The following is a 21,901-nucleotide window of genomic DNA, read 5'->3' on the forward strand; positions in this document are numbered from 1 at the left end:
CACCTGTTTGTATTATTACACCTTGGGGCAGTGTACGTGTTTCTTTGTTTTTGCTCTTGCCGTTTTCCGGCTTGCTTTTCGTTTTTTTCTTTTTGCTTGCTTGCTTTAGAAAACAACACAGGAAACATCTGCAACAACACAAAGGAACATAGCGTGTTTGTTTCACCTTTTTGCTTCTGTTAATTTTAATCAAAAAGTCGCACATTATCTTCTTCTGCTTCTTCTACCAGGGAGGGGGGGAACGAAGGTAACGTAATAATTTCCATCTTGTGTCTTCATTGTTTTATACGCACCATCATTTTGGAGTTTCAACGCGATCGTTCGTATAGAGGTTTTAGTTGTGTAAATAGTCCTTTTGTGGAGGGGGGGGGAGGGGTGTTAAAGTGGCGCTTTCTACCTTCCAGCTTTTCATTTTTCTTATGGTGGAAAATGCAACCCCTCTCGTCATATGCATTTCTTTGTAGCTAGCTAATATTTGCGAGTGTAGTAAAATTGCCTCCCTCTTGTTTGTGTGTACCACCGACACCGACACAATTTTCCGCAATTTTCTGCCAACAACCGGAAGGACATTCTCTGGTGGTCTGTCTCTCTCTCGCGTTTGCCGCACAGGCAAACACTTTATAATACAAAAATTTCTAAACGATTTTGTTACAATTTTCCCGTACAAAAAAACAAATCCTCCCAACAGTGCCACACACCCGGAAGAGCCCCGTTGCGTACGGCAATGAAATCGATAATTTTCCACCAAGCGCGCGGCTCTGCTAGCATCAAGTTTGTCAAGCAATTTTTTAGTAACCTTTTGTTTGTTTGTTTTTTATCAGTAATATCTGCCGAACTGTTCGGTGTTCGAAAAGCATAAAAGTGAGGGAAAGGATGGATACATAATAATATAAAAGCTTTCGCATATATGTATATAAAAAAAAACCCATCAAAAATCATCTCTAAATACATCATCCCGATAACTGGATCGCTAACAGCAGACGAAAGCTGGCGAACGAGCGCGTACTCTAAAGGAAGGACTCTAATTCACAATGTCCCACATGCCGTTCTGCACCAATTGGCTCTCGTTTACGCTTCCTGCTACTGTTTCTCTACGCTGGGGCTACGAGAACACCGATGCCCTATCTGCCTGAGTCGAACCATCTAAAAAGGAAAAGCTAAATTTTGGTAACGACGGGCCACTAACGGCTCAATCACCAACCGAAATCGGGTACAAAATGTTCATTCTAAGAGCAAGAAAACCAAAATTTGTCTAAACCTTCATGAGCAAAAACGAAAGCAGCTTTCATCAATTGCGCTACAAAAGTAAAAATATATGTATATGAGAGGAAAATTCGTTATTCTAGTTTTGCTTCCTTGGTTTGTTGCACTCTCTTTTTTGCAACACGTTTGTTGTGCACTCACTCACTCACTTCCTTCCCGATTGTTTTACCTTTTCCTATTGGTTACGCTAGACTACGGGTATGGGTAGGGTGTGGAGAGGCTAATTAGTTTGAGGGGATGGGCGTAATAATGCTGCAGCACTGTACAGCTCATCATCATCATCATCATCAATGGTGTGTCACACAAAAGAACACTGCCTGCGCTGCACATCATCTTTAGGTGACAAATTTTCTATAACTGCTATAATCTTCCAGTGTTGGCCTGCAGAGAAATGGACAAAAAGGCGAAACAAATTCATTACAAACAAGCCGCTCTTGGGACGCACCGTGCCTACACACTTACTAAGAGATGGACATTTCCGGATACACATCCATCATTTCGTCCTGTGGCGAGGGTCGCGGCGCAAACTGCTGCAGATGGGGAGGCGTTCGGGAGGCGAGGCGGGAGATTGACGCGGCGTTGAACGGTCTGCTGCCCGCGGCCGGACCACCCCCTCCGGCAGCACCACTCACACCGGCCTGCCCCGGTTGCTGCGGCTGATTGTGGCCCGGTTGAGCTGGTTGGCCGATCGGCTGTTGCTGGTTCGGCGGGACCATCTGATTGACTCGCTGCTGATGCTGGTGCGGATGTTGGTGCGGATGGTGCAGATGGTGCGGTGCCATCTTCCAAGCGCCATTCTCCATCGCTTGACCACCGGCGCCTCCACCACCCGGTCCCATCATTCGACTGGTGCCCGGACCTTGGGCTCCGCTGCTGCCACCGCTGCCGTGATGGTGATTTTGCTGGTGGTGTTGCAGATGGTGCATGTGGTGGTGGTGACGCGGCATCCGACGGGGCGATCGGGGTATTGTAACTCGCGTCTGCATCTCCTCCAGCACAGAAGGAGCGACGTACGTGAAACCCTGCGGTGGAGCAGCGAGAACAAGTGTCAAGCGAATTGCATACTTCGGGGCGTCACAACGGTTGCACTCACCTGGAAGATTAGATTGACACTCTCACTCAGCGTTGTTTCGTCGGGCGAATCGACAGGAATCTCTTTCGTGAACTTGGTATCAAACTGTGACACATCATCTTCGCTGACCTGCAAAGGGAGGGTGGGAGAGTACGATAATCACACACCGACAACAAATCAGTTCGTCGTCCAAAAGGCGAAACACTTACCAGCACGGGTTTAATTGGTGGATCAAGCCGTCTCTTCACCACGTCGTCCCAGTTAACGTTCTTAAAGAAGGGATGTGCCCGAACCGCCTGTCCGTCGGTCGGTCCACTGCCCAGACGCTGCGATACCTGGCGCTTCATCAACCGGCGGATCAGATCGCGCGAATCCGGCGTCAGATAGCCCGGGATGTTGAGCTTGTCCTTCAGAATCGCATCGACCGTTTTCTTTCGATTGTCCGCACAGAATGGTGGCTGTCAAATGGGGGCGCATATACATTGCTTCAGTACACTTTACAACACACTTGGGGGTGCTTGTGCTTTACGCTTACCGTTCCCGTCAACATATCGTACATGAGGGCACCGAGTGACCACCAATCGACGGCTTTACCGTGTCCGCTGCGTGTTAAAATTTCCGGGGCCCTGGTGAGCGAAAACGACAGCAAACATACATTAACATTCTGCTTAAGCATTGCAAGCAGCAACAGTAAAGGACACGATTGAGAATGAAAGAAGTCCACTCACATGTACTCGATCGTACCGCAGAACGTGTGCGTTACAATGCCCTCCTGGATGTGTTCCTTGCACAGACCAAAGTCGGTTAGCTTCACGTGCCCTTTCGCATCGAGCAGCACATTTTCCGGCTTCAGATCCCGGTAGATGATGCCAAGATTGTGCAGGTGCTCCAGGGCCAGAATAATTTCACACAGGTAAAAGCTGCAACGGTGGCGGATGTTGGTTTAGCATGCAGTTTCGCTCTCTTTCGGCGATATCGTCCGTCGATACGTACCATGCCGTGTCCTCCAAGAATATACCCTCACGCTCTAAATGCATAAACAGCTCGCCACCGCTCAAGTATTCTAGGATTAAATACAACTTGCCACCGGTCTGGAAGGCGTACACTAGCTCTACTATGAAGGGATGCTAGAATCGGATAAGCAAAAAATCCGTCTTATATTAAGGCGCTATTCTACCATTTTCCTTCCACCGGCCGGGTGGGTCCTTACCCTAACTGCTTCTAAAATATTTCGCTCGGCGCGTGTGTGGGCTGTGTCTTTTTGATTTCTAACTATCGACGCTTTCTTTAACACCTTCATCGCGAAGTACGAGTTTGCATCAGCACCAGTGGTTTTTCTGACCTAAAACGAAACGAGCATTAGCACACTCTTGCCACAAGCACGAACACTCAATGAAGGTGTTGAGCATACTTACTTGGAAGACTTTACCGTATCCGCCCTTTCCTAATACTTTCTTTAGCTCGAAATCCTGCGGTCCTAGCTTGATTCGTCCGGGATTTACAATATCCTCCGACAGTGGTATCGTTTCAGATCCTTCGGTACTGTGGAAGTTGATGGAAAAAAAACAAACACAAAAAGGAAAAAAAAGCCGAACGTTAGTATGCTTCTTCCTTACGAGCCACTTTATGTAATGTGTGTCTGCATAGCGCATACTTACTCTAGATTTGTGTTGATGTGAAGTTCGGGTTCGAGGTCGACCTGAGGGAACGAGAAGAAAGAGCAAGTGTGAGTAAAGTATTCCATTAGCATTCGGTTCCATTATTATGATTATTGTGATTGATTTTCCTGTCTTTTATCGTTTCTTCGGTGGAAAACACGAGGGAAAATTGCAGAGGAAAGACTCGCGAAAGCAACCGTGAGTGGATATCATTATGTGTCTTTCGAGACGTGGGAAACAAGCGTTCCGCGGAGAATATTTTAGACTCGTTTAACAAAATATATCACAATCAAAAGAAGAAAACAGAATTATATTCCAATCCCTCCAGAAAGAAAATCCGCATATGCTATAGATAGACGCACGACGGTCATCGACCAGCGTGAGCAGAGGCTTTTTTTCCCGGTCCATGTGCACACGAATGCATTTTCCCTGTGAAGAGGGGAAAAATCAACCCGGAAACTGTATCCCTCCTCCTCAGCATCACGGACACCACCGGATGCCACACACAACAGATGCAGCAGTTGTACTGTGCGCAGTACATTGACCTCCACAGACTCCAGACAACGGGCGCGATTCCTTCAACAAACGTGCGGCGGACGCCCTTATTTCTCGATTTTCCGGGTTTTTATTTCATCGCTGCTTCTCCCTAGACTCCCTGTGTGGTATGTGTCACAGACACACGCCCCTTGTTCTGATGTGATACTGAGTTGTACGATCGGTTTTGAAGGACAGTCCGGATGCGTTTCCCTTTAAGCGCTTGTTCTAATGGTAGTTAGAATTAGACCATACAAGTGAAACAAGAGGAGCAAAAAAATACAAAAAAGAGTATTTTTTCATGCGAATTGCATAGCTTCAGGCGGGTTTCTTCAGTATGAGTATTTTATCAATTTTCAAACAAAAAATCTAGCAATTTACAAATGGCGCCAACCAGCGCTCAATTCGCCATAACACGACGCTGAGCATTCTCATCTGTGCGCACCTTCTTTCCCTTGCCGGCTACGATTATCAGCAGCAAGGTCAAGTCAAGCAACAGCTCAGCACGGACTCTAGTCTACAGCTGTAATGTTTTGAGCCAAGTGTGTGTGTGTGCATTGCACGAGTACATGACACTGACTCCTCTTTATCACCTATGAGGAAATATAACCAACTCACTACGATTGTGCCGGATGATGATGACCGCAAAGTGAAAACATAAACCTTTCCTACTGTCTGCCACAGTCCTCCTGTCCGCTTTGAAATCGTTTCATTATCATCCAACCATCTCAACGAATCGCGAGCCGAGGTCACTCTTCACGAATCTGATGTACCGAAGCCCTCCCTCCTCGCAGTTCTCAAGAAAATATTAACATTTTCGACCACAAAGCAGATCTTCGAGTGATCCAAAAACGTTCTTCATCTCTCCACCCTATTGAGATCGGGCCCGTATCGATCGAGCTCTGCTAGGGTGCTAATACCAAACACAAACACAACCAAATTATCAATCAAACGCCAGAGAGATAGTTATGCTGATGGATGATGATGACGCGCGGTCTGCCTGCTCCCTCCTTGTCCCTTCTGCTGGTTTTGTTTGGAAATTCGGAACTCAAATCGTACGAAGCAAAAAAAAAAAGCCGCCCAATTCCAATTGACGTCGTCTTCACAGCGCGCGCCAGAGAGCAAAACGGACGTGAGGTGATGCGCAAAATAGGCGCATCCAGCAAGCAACTCACTGGGCCCGCCGCGCGCTGCCCAATGTTTTGACCCTGAAATTATCTAATCACACTTCGTCCGTGGTTAAGTGTCCATCAAACTTTTGCAATCAGAAGCCAGTGTTTAGGGTGCGGGCCAGCGCAGCAAAGGGACACACTCCTGAACGCACGGGAACTTCAATTAATTGAAGTGTCGTTACCACTTCAGTTTAACAAACTGACCAACTGTTTGAACATCATTTTATCGATCTCGCTGAAGAACTCCTCTCCCTCCCCCGCTGACGGGGACTTTTATTTACATGTTTTGGAGTTAAAAAATTTAGTGCAATTTTTAGTCCCTTCATGCCATTGCCATTGTTCTCTACTACCAAAAGGCCCCAAACTAAACTGTCATCGACGAGACGAGACTAACACGTGTATGACGAAGCTCTCAACACGCGGCAGAGTTCTGCCACACACTCACACACCCAACCCAGCGCACCCCACCGACACCCCCACATCTTGGCCCCCGTCTAGAGAAAAACCTTGTAAGGTTATTGACATTACTTCCGAAACCGTGCACACATACACCTCCCCCCCCCCCCCCCCGGGACCCGCAGAAGTGTGCGGACACCCCTTTTCCACCAACACTCATTTGCTCATTCCTGCGGGATACAACGCGACGACTATCACATACGGCAAATCGTTGTACACGGACGGGGGAACGCCGCCGATGAGCTGACAGTAACACACCGGAGGCCCACTACTGCTCTGTGCCCTTATAGTTGCAGTGTGCTTGCGGCCTGGAGGATGAGCGAAGCAATATTGAATCAAAACACGATCACAAACAAAAAATAAGGGAATCACGATCTATGTGTGTGTCTTATCGTGCGCTGAGGCCCTTTCAAGGCCTAAATATTGGAGCTTGCTGGAGGAGGACGTATTATTGATTAATATTGTCTTTTTTTGTTGTTAGCGCAGTATCTCCTTCAACAAGAACTAACGATATGTGGTTGGATTCTATCCGTACAACTCTGTATGCCTAAGTTTGAGAAAAGGAAATAAAATAAATTCTTTATTCTCCTATCGTCCACAATATTCAAGTCTTGTTTTGGAGCAGCGTCTCAGACAACACAACCCGTTTCTCGTTCCAAACTCGATTACTTCCGGGGTGCTCTCTGTGTGCGTGTGTGTGTTTGCTAATGTCTGCTAACTCGAGCGAAAATTAACGCTTCCACCCCAACGTTCAACCAGGGCAAGGACATATCCACGGTGGAAGCAGACGGGACGCCAATGTCTTCGGCGGAGCAGTGATCTTAATTTCGTCACTTTTTCTTGCACGGAGACAATTTTAGAAATGTAGCGGTGCGACGGCTTCACGGCTTGTGTCACGCTTCCCTCGTGGGGCGTCCGTGCGTATGTGCGTGCTTTCGGTCTTATTTCGTTCACTTCCTGGCAAGAGAGCAACGGACTTTTTGCAACGGATTGTATCCCGTGTTGCTGCTGCTGCGGAACATACCGGCGTAAGTTCACACACAGACGAAGACACACACACATCCACGCGTCTTGAATTGCTAACAAAAACAAAGGGGGCCGCGCGGGGTGGCGCTGGGTGGGGTTGCAAAGGGGGGGCGATAAATTTTTGGCTGCGTCAAAATATTCCACTTGTGCGCTACCTTGAACTCGCGGGCGCTCGTACAAGTCCGACCGGCCTGTGCGGTTCGTTATCGTTCGATGAACGTCTTTTTCGTTCGCCTGTGCGTCTTCGTCGTCGCAGTTGGCTGCCTTTTTACTGACCGTTGGGGGGGGGGGGGGGCTGCCGACTGGCTGGCAGACTGTTCAGGAAGCGGAGCAGGTGGTTGTGTTGCGGGCTGCACAAACCAGAAGGCACACAACCAAACAGCAACAACCAAAAGACCTTCCGTTTTCTAATCGAATGACGAGCAGCAGCTTCTTGGGGCATTTTCTTGCAAACCACCACCACCACCACCGACCACCCGACATTGAAGGGATTTGATTGTGTGTTTGAGTGTGCCTTTGCACATGGGCGGCGGTGGCAAGTGAAGAAGAAGTAAAAGAAGACCATTGGGAGCATCGGAATCGGACACCAATAAATTTATTCGGCGAGGGCAGTTTTTGGTTTCGCCTGGCTGCATTGTACGAATAATATTCAATGTATTTTATTGGGTCTGCTGTCTTCAGCCCGGCGGTGGTAATTAACGCATTAAGCTGTGTTTTCAGTGTGATCCGGGATGTGATTCATCGGGAAGTACTTTATCGCTAATATGTCCCGCTGAGTAATAGTTACGATTGCTAGCTGAGGAGCAAGATGTGTTTATCACATAACAAGATAAGAGTCTTTCAGAAAGTTAATGACAGTGTAGAGGATTACAAACCAACACGGAGATTCGAGGGCTGGGCTAGATTTAATCTACACTTGGCTACTTCTAATAGGCTCCTAGCCATCAACACCGGAGATGACACCAATAGTGTAGCAGGTAAGTGCATCACTTATGGACCAACACATCCCGGGATCAAATCTTGTTTGCATCGAACCTTTTACGAGACGAAACTACCTCCAGTACCTTCAGTTCCTGCAATCGACTATCCCAAAGCTCTCCCCCAAAGTTCTAGACATAAATCCCTCTACGAAAAAAACTCATTTTTCTCACTACGTAGTCACAACACGTAGTAATGCGGGCAGTGTAGAGAGTAACACTAACACCACTATTATTACTACTACCATTACCATGAGGAGTTGTAGCTGTTTCCTGTAGTAGTGTGTAGTAGAAGGCGCTTTTTTTTCTATAACCACAACCATAAGAAATCAATTTCCCAACGCTGGCCCCAATCTTTCAAACGCACATGCGCGACACTTTTCCCAAGAGAGGATACAACATTTCAAGCATTGTGGAAGGATTTCTAAATTCCAACACTCAACGGTGTGCAACGCCAACTCCTCGGACAAAACACAGAACTCGCCAACTCGAATGTTGCCGCCCGGCAGTTATATGGCAAGGCCCTGCCCCGCCCCATCTTTCCTTATTTTCCTTTATTTTCAGTCAACATACACTGCCAGCTCGGTTTCCTGTTATCGTTCAAAAACGGTGGCCGGCGAGTACGGTTCGCGAGACATGCGCTAATCATCACTGCACACAGTGAAACGTGCGGTTTTTTCGTGGTTCCGCCTGGCGCCTATCATTTCTATATAATGTTGACAGTGCCGGCTCCGAGTCTCCGGGGTCACACTGTAGCTGTACAGATTGTCCTTGGGAGACGCACAGGGAGAGAGAGAGAGAGCGAGCGAGTGACGGGTACACGTGTACTAATATTTAGCTGTTTATCGTTCTACTTTTTGCGGTTGGTTTTCACCATCAGGAGGAGTTTGTGTAAATTTGTGACAACACAATTTGTAATAAAAAAATCTGAAGCACGCTAAACTGTAACGTGCTCTTATACAAAATAATTCCTGCGGCACAGAGCTGGGGAGGGGGGGCCTTGAGTAATTGGAGTAGTTAAATAGTAATAAAAACTTATCGACCACCCCCGTGCCGTTTGACGCTGAAAAATCGATTGTATTCACACGCGCGCCAAGTGTAATAAAGGAAAATGTAATAAAATAAAAGAATACAAAAAAGAGGCGAACGCATCAACAACAACAACCCTCTTCTCTTTCCCATAACACCTCTCCTCACTCGGGTGTGTTACAACAGCCACCATAAAATTGCTCATCGAGCTTTTACGATATTGATTCTTGCGTATCTCATTTGGGGTTGGGGTGTGCTAGTAGGCAATAGCGTGTTTGTTGTAAGCTGGTACAATTATCACCTTTTTATTGAGAAATATATTCAATTGAGTTTGTACGCAGGTGGTTTAGAGAGATATAGCAGAAGATTAGAGGGTTTTACAATATAAGATGATGTGCTTTTTTTAGTCTCTTTACTATTTTAGATGGAGAGCTTTTATTTGGAGGCTCTCTATCAACTTCAAGAATTCGTTTGCCTTCCACCATTTTAAGGCTTCGTTTAGACGAGATTCGATACCCATATCGCCTCCATCCTGCCGAGTGGAGACTGGCGCCGCAACCACTTCGACCACCGAACCACCCCTAGCAAGGAGGACGTTAAGAGACCAATTTAAAGCATTGTAAATATGGATAAGGTAACAACCAAAATTATCATTAATGATAACAATCTCATCATCATCCATCCATACCCTCCCACACACTAACTCAATTTAAAGCAAATTAATGCACTCAATATAACAGTGGCAACAATGGCTGCATCAAGCTATCAATAACAATGTGTCCCTACTGCCTGCTACAACTATTCTATCCTCCTAATGTCCCACACTACTCATCTGTCATACTGTTATGGCGTAGTAATAAAATCGTACTAGCGCTATACAACGGTTTGTAATTAAATTTGCAACGATTTGTGTGCGCGCCAAACCCATTGTCGTCCCCCTACCCATCTCCTTGTCCTGGCCTGCTGCACACGACGTGTTCGAGAGTTCGAGAGTACATCCGCGCCAACCTGTTACGACGAACAGGCGACTGCTCTTCCTTGCGTGGGCTTTTATATTTATGTTTATGATCACACGCGCATTAGTGTGCCTGGGCGGGGTGGTGATGGTGTGGTGGAAGAAGAAGGAAGCCCACCCTTCACCACCCAATACGATCGAACTCGGTTTGTTTGTTTATTTGCTTCCTCGCGTATAGTGCGCCCTCCTCCACCTACTTCCCACAGTGGCCGGTAACCCATTTCCGCTTATCATCTTCACGCCGCTCGTGCATGAAGTAGATGCGTGTGCAGGCACAAACTTGCAATTGCACCCGCTCGAACACACACACACACTCACGGCTTTTGTTGTTGTTTTGCTTCGAGTACAATCGGTCGCGGCATTATTCACGCGCCGCTATCCATGCTCGCCTTATTCCATTCATTATACGGCGGTACCGGACGGACTGCGTGAGAGCGTTAGTTATGATGCACCAACAGAGTGCACCAGTAGAGTGAACAGTGCTCGTGTTCGCTCACTTCGCTGGTAGATGCAGAGGGAAGAGCACCACCAGAAGCAGACCATGGCGGAGAGAAGGCGAGAAGGTCACGCGCGCAAGAAGTGATGACGTAAGCGAGATTTCCCTCGAGTCCCTCGCGCGAACCACCCCGCGTTCCGACGACCTCGTATACTATCGATTTATGCTTGCGTGTGTGTGTGTTTGTGTGCCGTTGTCGTGGGTCTATCCATTTCCCATCTCTTGCATGCCACCGGTGACCTCATTCTCAGTTGCTGTGTGTCTTCAATGGGAAGGGTTTTACACACGCTTCATGACGACATCGCGATCTGCATGTGTCTGTCTGTGGGTGTTTATTTTTTGGTGTGGTTTTCCACGCTCGCCAGCCGATATTGCCGCGGCGCTGGTGAGAGAAAGTGAAGCAAAACAGCAGCAACTCCCACGCACGAAACATTGGGTTGGGTTCGAGAAGCGCTACGCTGGCTGGCTGGCTGGCTGGTTGCGAGCAGCCAACATGTAAAACCCTTATTTCTGTGATCGTGACAAAACGTGCAATCTCGAGCCTGCATCGAGTGGTTTGCAGCAGTGTCATGCAACGGCGCATCTAACGAACGAACGAACGAACGAAACCTACAGCACAACATGAAATGCAACAATGATTAATGGAAGGGATTCTTTTATGATTACGCCAACGCGACAACCAACGCGGCCAGAAATGCAACGGAGCGTAAATTATGAAACGACGATGAGCATAAGCTGGATGAAGTTGGATTTATACAATTTCTTTAACGCCATTTCAAGCTTTTGAAGTGGTTTTCCCATTTGACAATCCGGTAAGGATTAACACACTTTGAACAGAACAGAACCACCAAGCAAGCAAGCAGCAAAAAGGCTATTGATTTAAAGCCTATTTTTCTCTGAATGGCGCATTTACTTTCTCCAACATTTTATTTACTTTTTCCCTGTCTCTTGCTCTTTCTCTCCTTGCTTTATTGTGCCATAAATGCATCGAGGAAATGGCAAGCTGCACTTTTACCACTGCAACACGTGCCGAACGAGTGACGCAGGGCAAAGAGGCAAGCTTGGAGAATTGCTATGGACAGAGCCGTTCTTTGAGTGTCGCATTTGCGTCAGTGCAGTGAAAATTAAACACGTGTAAGCTGGAATTACGATGTAAACTGCACACGCACACAGCACTATTGGTCCCGGTGTCTATCGATCGGCGCTACAAATATTTACACCGAAATGAGCGGTAAGTGCAGCGAAAGCAAACGCCTCGCCGGGTTTGTTTATCGCTAAATACAATGTGCAATTGTCCATTCGCATCGGTTCGGAGTGACTCGAAAACATAATTATTCCGATGTATTTCATTGCATTTTTACAACAAACGCACAGAAGCAAGAGGCACATCAACGGGACACGGGACAGCGGGAGATTCCATCCTCGCTCGACAGCTGTAAACAGTTATTTGAGGAATGCGAATCATCGGAAACTGTGTCACAACTGGCCTCGGGCGGGCAACGGGGCCAGCAACGTGCGCTCTATGCTGTGCTGACCTACTGATACACATTCCCCGACCCGGCGGCACGGACCGACCGACCGAAGAAACGCACCGAGACCGAGAGCGGGACTTTCGGTTTTTCTTGTGCAACGGACGACACACACCGCGGTCGGTGGTATCGGCGTATATTTAGCCGTTTGGGGCAAGTGAAAACGCTTTTCCCGACGAACGCCGCCATCAACACTTGATCCAATCAAATCCGTACCAACCGCAACCTGGCTGGTGGATCGACTCCTCAATAAGCCGGAGGCTTAATAAATATGCCTGATTGATTATTCAACGGCAACGCTGTATGTGTGTTCCGCCAGCCATTCTGCCAGTCAGCTGCAGTTGGCCTGATCGGCGGGCGGAAATCAGGTTTTTCTTCGTTGCGACTCGCGCATTAATAGGACCACTTTTTTTTACACAATCCACCCAAGTCCTCCTCCCTTCAGTCAAGTCATTGCCGGCTAACTAATGGCCAGCGCCACCCAGCTGTGGCTGCCCTTTCGCTTGCCCGCGAGTCCATTCGGTTGAGAGGTTGGTGGTGGTGGTGAGATAAGCGCAATATCTTATCGCTCGCACAGGCGGGCCTGTACATTCCACCAGGGAGTGACTTCTTGGGGAGCTGTCGGTTGGACACCCATGCGTGGAAGGTGCATTGGAAGCACTTCAACAACACGGTTAAACCGGCCAGTGCTGTAGTAAGAGGGAAACGAGAACTTTCTGACGAGTTTCAGTCACTGTTTTGCTGCGTGGACTTGGACGTGAACCGTCCATCAACAACCGACCAGGGCAGAATTGTTATGTCATCCTCCGGAGGGGGGAGAGAGATTGGCGATCCTCTAATACTAATGCCACTCCACTTAATTCTTCAGAACTCTTCAAGCCGTGCAATTATGATGCTTTCGTGTTTTTTAACAGACGCCTAAAAGTATGCAATCACTGAGCTTTACTAAAGTATTAGACGATGTTAGAGGTCTTTTTAGGAGTTTCATACTTTTTGCTGTTATTTTACACATAGCTTACAATTCTCGAGAGGGCTTCTTCCTCTTTTTACCACGACTCTAAACTCAGTGTTCTCGCACACTATTTCTGTAGTGGCATAATCGGCCATGAATCAATCCAACACCACCACCACCACCACGGGACACGAACACCGAAACGCGACCGTCCCTCTCGCGACGGTGGGCCGTTTTCCTTCTCCTCCATTATATTATGCTGCTGGCCCGGTTTTTCGTCTAACAAACCATTCGTCATTGACCTACTTTTGGGGCCGCAGCAGCAGTTGGTCGTATCTATTTTTTCGCTTTTTCTTATTCTCCCTTCTCTCCCCATCCAATTTTGTGGCGATGGAGTTAGTGGGGAGGTCGAGTTGCACGCAGAGCACGATAGATTGGATGTGTGTGTGTGTCTCTCTCTAGGTGGGGTATGAGTTTTATGAGTGAGTTTTTTTTTTTTTTTTGTCCGTTATGTTTGGTGCTGTGTGTGGTGCGACGTTTTCGTTGGCTCCACTAGACATCCGCCAGAGGCATGGAGGATATGGAGGATTGATTCAACGCTATTGGTCCGTTTGGGGCCGATCCACTGGTTGGTAATCAGTGGATGTTGGGTGGTGGTGATGCTAGATAAAAAGACCATCCATTGCTATTCGCGTTTTCACCCAAGGAAGACCTCTCTCGCTCGACCAAGTTGATATACCTTCGACTGTCGTTGGAAGGTGAAGCTCAATGTTGCACAGCTACAGGAAGTCTAATTTCTTTTCATGAGTTTTTCCTCATATATTGGGGGGTTTATTGATTCGGGAAAAAAACCCGAGCACTCATTTCAAGTAAAGGGAAATCGGTATTAAATGCTTTTTCCATAGATCGGCCCTCCTTAACCTAGGCTCCCAATTCTTGGAAAATGCCTGAATTATTCATGCACAATATGCAGATGAGCGCAAAAACCGCCAGAATTTGGGGAAAATCTCTGACGAAATCGCATGATTCACCACCAGGCACAGGAAACTCAACATGACGCATCCTTTCATACCACGAGTGCAACCACCAGCGCCGAGAGCAGGAAAAATATGATACCGTCGAACTGGCCAAGAAAATGGAAATTCCTTAAATACTTCCCCAAATGCCGGAAAGCACAGGGAGCACCACTCGATCTCTCGATCCCTCTCGCTAGCTTTTCGCATGAAGTAAAACTTTCTAAAAATAGTTCTACCGGTCCCAGGAAAAAAAAAGAAACTGGCAGCAGAAAACGGAAGCATCACAACGAACGGCGACAAAAAATCCCCCCCAAACACACACACACACACAGACCCGGAACTATATTTAGTCTGTAGGACGATCCGTTCCGCAGGAGACACCCAGGAGCGTCACGACACATCACGGGGGAGCCTCTAATGTCTAGCAGTTAAACGGAATGAGTTAAAGGAGATCTCGTAGGAGGAAAAACGTGTGACTCGAATTTCCTTCGCCAACCTCATTGGCACTTCTGAACAGCGAAATAATAGGAATATAAAGGCCCCGAACGTGTGGGAGCCCAAGAGGCTTTGGAAATCTTCTCCAACATTGTCCTCAGACGAAAGGTTCAAGTATTCCGGTATGAACGGAAAAAAACGTAACCGAAACGTACTACCCTCCCTCTCACTCGCTTTCGGCCGGGTGTGTATTTTTAGCCACAATCACGCTCTAGACGGCGCCAGCCAGTCAGCCAGCCACACGCGTCTTCTATTATAATTTCAGAAGATCCGAGAGTCCTTTTCACACACAACCGCGCCGTCGTCGTCTGCCAAAACACCCAGTTGGCTGGCAGCAGAGTACATCCCAACGATACACCCAATCGTGTGCCGCATTTTCTTCGGCCGGGGAAGAGTCTTTGCGTGGGCGGGAGAGGTATTGTGATGCATAAATTTAGAGCCGAGGATGTGAGAGGAGAAGGTGTTTCGACACCTACTACACTACTTGTGCCAGCCACACGCACAGCGAGTATGCAACACGATACACCGGCTGTATGCAGAAGGGAAAACGAATACGGAAGGCATTCGCGTGTTTGATGGGAAATTAAATCGCTTGATTAATGTGATCAGAACAGGGAAAAGTGAGCGGCTTTTTTAATAGGTTGATAGAAATCGCATAACAACATAAAGTAGATAAATTAATCAGCAATAAACAGTCAGCAAATTTTAAGTCAAATTCGACCTTTATCATCTCCCCCAAAAACGAATCCATCGATACACCGTTAACACTATTTCAAATAAACATACCCTACACAGTAACATCCACAGCCTCAAGCCCCGTTTGGACTTTGCTCGACTAAAGGGAAAGTAGGCGAGTTGCAAATTCCATTCTCAGCCGACATTCATGCGTCGTAGTGCAACAATCCTTCCTCCATCCTTCCCAATCACCAACTCCCGCCACCCCCTCCGCTTAAGCATCCCACAAGCGATACAGATTACAAGCAACATGCCGCCGTTTGCGTAAGCCACCCTCTGTCTCTCTCTTCCCTTTCCCGAGACTTTTTCCCATCGCAATGTCTTGACGGGCAAAAATGCAAAAGTCTTTAATGATCGCGATGATGATGATGATTGGCCGTCCCGTTACTACTGTTACTTTTTGCACCACAGCTTCCTTGCTTCATTCACTCTGGGCCGTCGTCGGCAGGCAGCTATGCGAAACAGCAGCGGCAGCAGCAGCAGCAGCAAGCACAAATGGAGCTTTTCGCAAATCCCCACCTAACCAACGTACAAAGTAGACCACGGGGAGAGCTTTAAAATAGGGCCAAACTTGTTGATTTTTTCGCACCTTTGGCTGAGCAGAGTGATGTAGAATGAGGCCGCTTTTGCTCGACAGAGAGGGAGAGATGTGGGACAAATATTGAGAAACTGAGTCGTTCCGCAAGAATTTTAAACGGAGTAAATTTTAATCCTTTTTTCTCGTTAAAAAAATAAAAATTAAACAAAAACACCGTAAAGCCTCAAGCTAAAAAATGCAAAAAAAAACACCCGCAGCGTAGACAAGTTCAAGCTCAAGGAAAAACGGGTCCGAATGGCGATTCGAAAGGTAGGTACGCAAGCACACACGCCTGATTTGCATACGACGACCACCATCACCACCATAATGTCACGCACCTTTTCTCACAAACACACCGAACGCTAAAACAAAACCGAAAGCCTCCTCTGGACCACCTTCCATTTCATACGGGCTTGTTTCATCTTTTATGGCTTGTTGAAAGCACTTTTGGAAAGGATGGCATTTGAAGAATGAACTACTGAAAAGAGGAATGTGGACCACACTTTGTCTCTTATGTGAGAGGGGGCCACAGGGAAGATCAGATGCTTCTCTAAGTTGGTGAAGACTTTGTTTAAATTTGAAGTTGCAAATGCTTATCAGAGTTTATGACTAATATTCCGAACTACCAAAAAGCAAAACTAAAATGCTCATGACACACACACACAAGAGTAATCATCTTTTTTTCTCCAAATCCATAACAAAACACAGCATAATTCAACGTGCAAAAAAGCAATGTCGCTTTACGTCGATGAGTCACCCGACCCGAGCCGATCGATGCTACAAGAACAAATACAAAGGCGAAAACGTGCCACCGGGAGAGGTCATAGTACACACCACGTGCAAAATTTCAACCCACACGAATCCCGTGGAAGCATTTTCTCTCTCTCTCTATCTCTCTCTAGTCCACTCCTTTTGCTTCACATCCACACGGTCCTGGTCCACATTGCCAATCGAATCGAACCAAATTGACCAACGGGTGTTTTATTTTCCGCCAACTGCTTTCCCGTGATTCTTCTCCACCTGGTACGAATTTCCAACGCTGGAAACTCCCGACAGCTCTTTCTCTCGACTATTTCTTGCCCTTTTTTCTGCTTCCACAACGGAATGAATCACGGCGGCATGTTGGACATACATTCCAGATCGACGCAGGTTTTTGATCCCTTTACTGCTTATGGAGCTCTTCCTCTGTTTCTTGCATCTGACGCAAATGCAAGGGCTTTTGCAAATTCCGTTTATCTGCGGCTCATTTGCAACGCACGCCCTCCTCACCGTTGCCGTGACGTCAAGACGCAAGGGTTTTTGTCTTGCCGGGCGGCTAAACATTGTGTTTGTTGTTGTTGCCGTGCTGCCGGAGAGTTTAATGGCCAACCGTTTCCCACCAAAGCCCGACCGACCACACTCGACCGAGGGGATAAGAGAGCTAATTGGAAAAACGGGCAAACGACGCGTCAATGAAAAACTATTGCGCGCGCGAGTAGTGTGTTATGGAGAGCAGCAGCAGCAGCCCCAGAGGATGTCACATGGTATGAATGGATAAATGCAGAGAGAGAGCGAGAGAGAGCGCGCGTATGATGCAGCAGAGTACGGTGCATTCGTGTAGTGTAGTAGTACACACACGTTGGCAGCTTTCGGACCCGGGATACTACGATTTACACGCGCGTGTACGCGAACGACGTGAGGCGAGCGGGATCAATCAAAAGGCTATTAGCTATCCCTTTTTTTAGCTCTGGCCTGGGTGGTATGAATGATGACGAATGGCTTGAATGACTTGGGCATTTTGAAGCGAAAGCACGAACAAAAACAGTTCACTCCCTAGAGGAAGAAATTAAAACGAAAAATAAAATGGTTTAAAGCGCGCAGAAGCCATCAATGTAGCTGTGCTTATTCAATTTTAATACCATTAACAGCAATATCGTTGGCAATTAGTTTCCTGTTTGCAATCGACAGAGAATGAAGCTGAAGAGGAATTCAACAAGCCGGAAAATCTCATTGACAGTATGTGTAATGAAAGCTCACAATTATTATTATGACTGAATCGATGTCTGAATTGACAGCGGTTTATCTTGTAAAAACAGAAGCGACTTTAAAATCTCTTCATCAAAAATACCTTATCAGCCATGAAGACACTTTAAAAGAGTGCATAAATTTGATAATTGCATACCTTTAGGCGTCCGAAAAACATAATTGCAATAAGAGCAAAATTCTCTTACAAAAACCAAAAAAAAAGCATTCCAAGAAACACGTGAGGCGAAAACCAGTTTATGAAACGCACACCCCAAGCAAGCAGCTGCTACCTGTCGATTCGATTGGATCCCGGGGATGATGTTATTGAACTTTACGAAATTGCGATTACCCCGCACACACACACACAACCAAGAGAGAGAAAGAGGTGGAGAGGTCCACCAAAAAGGATGTCCAGAAGGTAAAGTAACTGAAGCACCGAACCTCCGTGCGTTTGTGCTGGTCTCATGTAGTAGAAGTAAAATGCTTCTGCCGGAAGGCAAATAATCCACACCCAATCCAAACGCAGGCAGTGCGCTGCACTGAACCGAGCCGGTCGACGACGGCACACACCCGGGACCTTTTACGCTACCCTCTTAACCTCAACAACAACAACCGCGCAACACGGTGCAAAAGCACGAATGCCGGTCAAAACAGAGGACAGACAACACATTCACCGTTCATTCGCCCGAATGCTTGGCCGGCTGGCCACCTTCATAAGTCTGGCGAAAAGTATCCGCCCAAGCGCCACGGCTCCCAACATCAGGGAACGTCAGGCCAACAACAACAAACCGTGCGTCAGGTGTCAAGGAACTTTTCTTTGGGGTGTTGTTGTGAGCGGTTCAATTCATATTCGTTTGCTCTCCTTCGGGTTCGGGCTGCGTACGGAGTCCTGCGTGTGTCGGTGGGGATGCGTACGTTGTCTACAGAGCACACATCTTTCGGCATTCGGCTTTTCTTCTGATCTTTCGCTCTCTCCTTTTCTCTTTTCTCTCTCTCTCTCTCTCTCGCTGCTTAACCTTGTCTGGTTGAGTGCGTTTTTTTGCGAATGGGGAGAAGCGATCCCCCTAGAATGGAGTACATTCAACCGAGCTGGGAAGTACGCTTCGGGATTCCGGGGAAATTGATGCGGAATGTTGGGTGGTGGTGTGCTCTCAAGAAGCATTCCAAATTTCATTCTCAAAAGGTCCGGGTTGATGTGGTTTGGGGTTTTCTCTGTTTTGTATCACACTACTCTTCTCTTACAGAGTCGCGGAGGCCCTCGTTCTTGACCTCGGCTGACCCCAACACCGTATGTCTCCCTTGTGGATTGAGGGTAAGGTAAAGCAAAAACATTCCCCTTCTATTTCAATTTTGCAATTCCAGTTTTACCGTACGAAACCGTATTTTATCATTACTTTTAAAAGTGGTTTCGAAGTAGTGGAGCATTTCGCAACGAATGAGCAGACAGTTATAAAAGGGAAAGAATAAGACGTGGTCGTGCTGATCGTTAAGCCGTCTACCCCTGTGTACAGGAGGTCATTGCTCCCGATTTGGAAGTTTCCGATCCGAGTGTCATTACACTCAATAAGTGTGATAAACACTTTTTTCTTTGAGTTATTCAATTCGTAATTAGTAGAAGTAAGGGAACGCTGTCATGTCACTGACATTGACCATTATTTCATGATCAAAGTAAGCGAGGATTTCTCGCCCAAACGTCGCATCAAGTGAGCTTTTAAGCAAATTCCAAACGACGAAACGACAAGGACATTACGGGCTATCGGGCCAACAGTTACTTACATCCTCGATCTCGATAACGTCGTCATCCGAGTCGTGAAGGTCTTCCTCCTCGTGCAGCTCCAGATCGAACACACCCGCCATATCGTGTCGTCGCGTTGTATAGGTCGTCGTATAGGTGTATTGGTGAGGTGCAAAACAGGATGAGCTTCTGCTGGCGAAAGACGGTGGCTGAGGAAACACGGCGTGCCGGAAGCGGACAGGAGCGCTTTCTCACACACTACCACCATGCACAACCACCACTACTACTAGCAAAGCACGGACGAATCCTTCCGCGGCTTCTTCTACTGCTTCTTTCTCTTCCTTTTCTGGAGGGAAAAAGGCGCGTCGCCGCAGTGCGGTTTGTTTTGTTTGGGTTTTCTAGAACGTAGAACGGGAACGGGGTTTCACTCGCTTTTTTTCGAGCTTTTTCTTTTACTCTTACACACACGCACACACACGCTCACAATGTACTGCGTTAATTTTGCTTCAAACACTTGCTTTTTTGCCAATGGATTTTCTTTTTCGTATTTTACTGAAAAGATCGGTTTATCTATCTTTTCATAGATTGCTTTGACTGAACTTGGTTGTTAGCACTCTTCCGGCGTGGTGGTGCTATTTTCGAAACAAACGCACGGTAGCTTTAAAGCGTACTGAGATTTACGCACACACTTGCTAACTAAGCAAGCGCTGCCTGCCACGCACTGTAAATGAGGTAGGTTTCTTCTTCTTATGCTCCTTCAAAGCACAATCACACTTCTTTCTCACACACACACTGTTAACTTTTGCTGTAAATTTTAATTTAATTTTTGCACCGTTTTCTATTACTTAGCTGTAAAATAGGGAGGGAAATGAAACAAACGCTTTAATAAACGCGCCATTTCTAGAGAGCGCAAAAAGAACGCGCAATAAGCAGAACACAACACGGAATAGCCTGTTGTGAGAAAAAAAAGGCTGAAACCTTCACATCCAATTTCACCACAAAAGTACACGCGGCGACGGTAGCCCTTCTCCACGCAATGTAAACAACAAACAAACACACACACACATGCTAAGAATTGCTGAGATGGCAACAAAATCCAACAGGATGTGTGTGTCTGGGAAGAAGGTGTTTATCTGGAAACCAGTCAACGCAGTCTGGCTTATTCTGTTGCGTGTCGTTGCATGTAGCCCTCGGTCGCGGAACAAGACAACACACACTACCAACCGACGCATTGTACGCAGCAGACGGAATTCGCGAAACAATGTGACGCACTTTCTTCTATGGTGTATGGGCCGCCGTTCATAACAGCGCAACAAGAATTACACCACGCTTGGTAATGCTGGCGACGGTCCGACCCGCGGGCTATCCACGAAAAAAAATCGCCATTTAATTCCTTTCCAAAGCGAACCGCTATATCCTTTCCTGGCTGCTAACTTCGCGAAGGGAATGTCATAATGGCGCCTCGGGACTGACTGCTTGGATTCGAATGCTTTCACTCTTCGAACGGGGGTCACAGGACGACACGGTACGCGAGCACGGTGGTGACACGCACGCACGCACGCACGCACGCACGCACGCAACTGAGGCACCAGAACTCTGTCTTAAATTTTGTCCCAAAAGAAAGGATTTTAGTCAGAAACGGCCAAGAACGGTAACCACTTCTAACACTGATGCAGATGTGTATTCCCATGCAGACGGACGACGGTGACGCACGTGTGTGTTGGGCTATTTGATGAACAATTTTGCACACACGCACAACAACGGCACTGCCACGCACGGCGATGAAATGAAGCGAACCCTGCTCTTCACTTGCACGAAGCCTTACTTTTGCGGAAAATCTGCTTCACCCGTGACACGCACTTTTTTCTCGTTGTTTTTCACATGACGCGCAACACGAACGCAGTCTGCACGCATTGAAAGACAATTTACTTCTTCTTCACCGTGTGTGCGTGCCTTTGGCTAGGCTCGGCACAGCATCGCATCGGTAGGGAAGGCCGGTTTGTGCTGTGCCGTTTGACAGCTACACGAATGACAGAAGGGATTGCGCTTGTCGTTGTTTCGGCGCCGGAAAAAACTGCTTTTCTTTACTTAAAACCCATGGCACGAGTATTCTCTGGGAAATTTTTGTTTGAAACTTACACTATAAATCAGCTGTTGTGC

The 21,901-nt window shown here is 47.2% G+C and overlaps 1 protein-coding gene across 3 annotated transcripts; it reads right to left on the reverse strand.

Moving 5' to 3' along the window:
• Positions 1–39: 39 nt before the first annotated feature.
• Positions 40–21,719, reverse strand: LOC118510540 (ribosomal protein S6 kinase beta-2). 3 transcript variants are annotated; one of them, XM_036052497.1, is made up of 12 exons: positions 21,567–21,719; positions 19,783–20,590; positions 3,994–4,034; positions 3,751–3,877; positions 3,546–3,677; positions 3,329–3,462; positions 3,064–3,255; positions 2,871–2,961; positions 2,545–2,793; positions 2,357–2,464; positions 1,726–2,285; positions 40–1,644 (listed from the first exon to the last, which is right to left on the reverse strand). In XM_036052497.1, coding segments are annotated over exons 2-12 (1,716 nt in total). In that variant the 5' UTR covers positions 19,864–20,590; positions 21,567–21,719; the 3' UTR covers positions 40–1,643. The 3 variants fall into 3 exon arrangements, with proteins under 3 accessions (XP_035908390.1, XP_035908392.1, XP_035908391.1); XM_036052499.1 differs by lacking the exon at positions 21,567–21,719 and adding an exon at positions 21,401–21,415; XM_036052498.1 differs by lacking the exon at positions 21,567–21,719 and adding an exon at positions 20,720–20,884.
• Positions 21,720–21,901: the final 182 nt, after the last annotated feature.

Source organism: Anopheles stephensi, chromosome 3 (assembly GCF_013141755.1).
Source record: "Anopheles stephensi strain Indian chromosome 3, UCI_ANSTEP_V1.0, whole genome shotgun sequence".
NCBI lineage: Eukaryota > Metazoa > Arthropoda > Insecta > Diptera > Culicidae > Anopheles > Anopheles stephensi.